This window comes from Mesitornis unicolor, unplaced genomic scaffold (assembly GCF_000695765.1).
Source record: "Mesitornis unicolor isolate BGI_N332 unplaced genomic scaffold, ASM69576v1 scaffold40337, whole genome shotgun sequence".
Classification (NCBI taxonomy): Eukaryota; Metazoa; Chordata; class Aves; order Mesitornithiformes; family Mesitornithidae; genus Mesitornis; species Mesitornis unicolor.
Window position 1 is genome coordinate 40,339 of NW_010199285.1, and position 4,303 is coordinate 44,641.

At 42.5% G+C, this 4,303-nt stretch overlaps 1 protein-coding gene across 1 annotated transcript in view; it reads right to left on the reverse strand.

Moving 5' to 3' along the window:
* LOC104544510 (potassium voltage-gated channel subfamily KQT member 5) overlaps window positions 1–3,320 on the reverse strand; it is a gene marked incomplete at both ends in the record, with an annotated part of 36,790 nt that extends 33,470 nt beyond the window's left edge. Inside the window, 2 exons of the mRNA XM_010189403.1 lie at window positions 2,584–2,709; window positions 3,145–3,320. Coding sequence (XP_010187705.1) covers window positions 2,584–2,709; window positions 3,145–3,320 — 302 coding nt within the window. The remainder of the gene's footprint in view (window positions 1–2,583; window positions 2,710–3,144) is intronic.
* Between the last annotated feature and the right edge of the window lie 983 nt (window positions 3,321–4,303).

Below are 4,303 nucleotides of genomic sequence, written 5' to 3' on the forward strand. Positions count from 1 at the left end.
GAAAATATTCATATTTTCTCAGTTGCACTACTTATCTGACCTATGAGTCATATATTTTCACTTCCTAGTATACAAAATATTTTAAGCACCACTTTCTACAATGATTATTTCTTAGCAGGCTATTTCCTTAAGAAAGAGCAGTCAGCAGGTAGCGGAGAAACAAACTCTAAAATAAAGATCCTGTTCCTGCTGCAGGAGCTGCTCAGGGAGAAGGATCTAGATCTGAGATGAGCCTCAGTGGGATCATAGAAACACAGAATCACAGAATGGTTTGGGTTGAAGGGACCTCAAAGCTCCCCCAGTCCAACCCCTGCCATGGGCAGGGACACCTCCACCAGCCCAGGCTGCTCCAAGCCCCGTCCAACCTGGCCTTGAACACTGCCAGGGAGGGGGCACCCACAGCTTCCCTGGGCAACCTGGGCCAGGGCCTCACCACCCTCACTGCCAAGAATTTCTTCCTCATATCCAGTCTAAATCTCCCCTCTTCCAGTTTAAAACCATTCCCCCTCATTCTATTGCTACCTGCCCTTGTAAAAAGTCCCTCCCCAGCTTTCCTGTAGGACCCTTCAGGAACTGGAAGGCTGCAATAGGGTCTCCCTGGAGTCTTCTCTTCTCTTTGTGGCTGGTCTGAATTTGCTGGGACATTCCCGTTCCTCACACGTGTGTGTCCCCTCACTATTGCCCACTGGCAGGTGATCCTATGAACTTCCTGCCCATGCAGTGCTAAGTCAAATGTGGCTTTGCAGAGAGGCACAGGGTGTCCTGGAGAACTAAGCAGCCAAAAATGCACCTTCCCAGGCCTGGGAACACCCCACCTACATCACCTCAGGAAGGTCTCTCGCAGGACCACATCCCCACAAGAGCCATGGTGTTTGCAGACTGCCGGAGCCAGAGTACCAGTCAGTGAGGACACCAACGAGATGTTTCACAGTTGTGTCAATATGCGCAGGTCAGAATCCTTTAAGCCAGATCTGGACCTCAGCTTTTGCAGAGAAGTGAGACTCTTTCTGCATGGGCCAAATTCTATTCTGAGTTACAGAGAAACCACAAAATAAATTGCAGTGGTGTGATGGAGGGCAAAACCTCTCATGGTTTTAGGCAACATGAAGTTTACATGCCTTTGGATTGCAGGATAAAATCATGTATTTTATCAGAGAGATGTGTTGGTGCTCTAAAGCAACAAGTTTCAGGAAAAGATTTATATATATATTATCCTAGTAAGAGCCACTAGGACTGGCTTTTCCAAGCTCCCAATTTTGTGCACTGCTAACACAGAAATACAGCATCTAGGGAAGACATGTAACAAATAATTAACCTCTAGATGAACGAACTTCATATAACACAGACTAGTCCTACTAATAGGATATGACCTTGACCTTTGCTCAAAAAGTAAACAAAACTTATTAAAACTTTTGTTTTCAAGGATTCAAAGCATTTTGGAAAAGGCTTTAGCACAATCCTCTGAGCCTGTGTGTACTACTGAGGCCAGAGGAAGTCTTGTCAGCACAAGCTCTGAGGCAAAAAAGCTTCATCCCTGCATCCCTCTGACAGAGGAAAGGGGGCAGAGGCTGGTTCAGGTCTTGCACTGATTCCAGGAAAACTAATGAGTGCTCTAGGTTATGTCAGCATTAATGGTCTCACAGGCATCATTTCACTACCCAGACACTGTCAGAGCTCGTGGTGTTTGTTCTATGGCATCAGAAGGAAAAGAAAAGCAGTGTTATACTGCCTGGCTATAGCTCTGCCATTGGCTTTGTTGGGGCAGATTTCCTAAGCAACTCTCACACAGTGCAGGAGTCTAGCTCACTATAGGGCATTTTAAAGCAAAAATTCCTACAAATTATGCCATTAAAAAAAACCCAACAGCATTTCAGGCCTAGTTTTTCATTGTCCATTTAAAGTTTAGTTTATTTAAACATGTAAGCATTCATATAACCCTCCTTCTTTCAGAAAAGAAGTCAGGCATGTACTTAGATCCCACAGATCTCAACAAAGTAAAACTGGTTGATTTGATAGTTGGGGATGAGCTCAACTAAATCAGGGCTTTTACACCTGTAAAAATAATTGGAGAACATTGCTGAACCAGAATGGGAATAGCTACTCTTGCTTTTTGTGCTCAGTATAGAGGTATATATATATATATATACCTATATATACCTACATATACCTATATATACCTCTATATATAGGTATAGAGGAAGGAGAAACATAATTCTAAGGGTCCTGATGCTCTTCCCTTTACCACAAAGCTGATGTCAGAATCTTTTCCCTTTTTCTTTCCTGGCACTTGTTTCTTTTCCTGCACTGCAGCTCACAGCAGCTTCGTTCTGGATCAAAGCAGATCTTTGTGGGACCTTATTACAAATTGTATTACTGAAAGGATCTGGGTTAATAAAATAAAATGCTTGCTTCCCTTGAAGGTTCAGTATGGATGTGGAAATGTAAAGCTGGAGGAGGGAGCTTCTCCAACCAGTTTTATGCCAGAGAAAAACAGTTCACTGAACAGCACAACAAGTTCAAATTCAAAATACAAAGCACCCTGGCATACTGGATAAACACTGCATATTATTTTTCGGTACTTACTGTGCCCCACCAGAGAGCATCTGCATATGTGGAGAATTGGTTATTTGCATCTTTTTCCACCAGATAAACCAGGAAAGATGAAAAGATGAGTACTAAAAATCCGATGTACCAGGCTGTGATTAATTCCTAGATTTAAAAAAAAAAATCAGAGATCAATATCCATTTGAGAGATTGAACAGAATGGCATTTCAAGGAAGACATAATGAAAAGACCTATATACTTTGTTGGCATTTGAGCACTTAAATGCTTCCCTACAGATGCAATTTTTCTCTACAACTGGACCAAATCTACTCCTACAGTTTGACACTCCAGTAATGTCACCAATATATATCGAATTATAACAGCATATAAAGGACAACATTGTTAACATATTCTAAAAACTCTTAGTGTTTAACATGGCCTAATGTATCTGTGCTAACGCCCACTACAATTCATGTCACTTCATAAAATTTTAGGTATTCTGGTCAAAGCCGATGAATGTTTGTGTCCTTAGGCTCTTGCTGAATCACATCAAGTGAAGGTATCAAAAATCAGACAAAATCAGCACCTAGGAGTACGTACCTTGCTATGTGCATAAACTACTGAACCTAATAATTTCCAAGTGCCTCCTCTTCGGTCCATGCGCACCATACGAAGGATCTGTAGGAAACGAAGACTTCTCAGTGCTGATGTTGCAAAAATGTTACCCTGAGTTTTTGCAGAAACAACTGCTATTGAAGCGATGAGAACAATGATGTCTGAAAGAAATACATTACAGAAAACATTAATGTCCAGGTACCGGTAAATAACACATACATGTACATGAGCTGAATGAGGGGACACAAGAGAGACCCTTCCTCCGGTGGCTGGGAATGTGAAGCACCGAGATTCCTGTTTGAGGTAGGGATGAGAGGTCAGGACTCATGTCAAAAGCTGCCTTGGAAGCCTCCAGGGTGAAAACTGAGGGTAGTAATTTTGAAAAACTAAGGATAAGAGGAGCAGTGTTGAAGCAACCTCATGTAGGAGCTCTGAAGCTTGACGGAGCAAACTAAAAATCAGTAGATGGACTAGAACTTTTTCCCTTTATATCTTTTCCCATAGCAAATTTACTATGAAAAGGCAAAAAAAAAAAGGTAAGAATAAACCCAGTGCAGCCCTAGTGGTGAGAGTCCAGTGGAACCAGACACACAGGCACACAGACCAATTTCCTAAGAGTACAAACATTGTGTGGTTGAGGCGTGTAGTTTTTGGACACAAAACTCCCGAGGTACCATTTCCTGCACAGGGAGAAATACAGTGCTGGGTACTCAGGAGCATTCTTTTAGCTGGCAGGCTGGAAAGTTTGCTGAAGTCCAGCAAGTGTTAGGATTTATTTCTTCGGGTCACAGATTCAAACTGCGAGAGTGAGTCTGTTCTTCATGAACTCATTGGCCAGTTGCCTTCTGAGCCAGAGCAGTGTCTGAAGTGAGATGAGGAGAAGAGGCACAGAGACGGCACATGGATGCTCTGAGAAGGCATAAAGTTGTTTAAGATGACTGGGGCCAACACAGCGGTGTGCAAGGACTGGAAAAGGACAGGACAAGAGCTGTGTTACTTCATTCCCTCATCATTAATGTCCTGACCTTCTTTAAAAGCTTGAGCAGCCTTTGTAGGAAACACTTGGTTTAAATCTTAGGATTTTGAGGTGTTTGTAAGTTTATATGCAAGGATAATCTAAACTCATGCTTGCAGGCAAAGGACT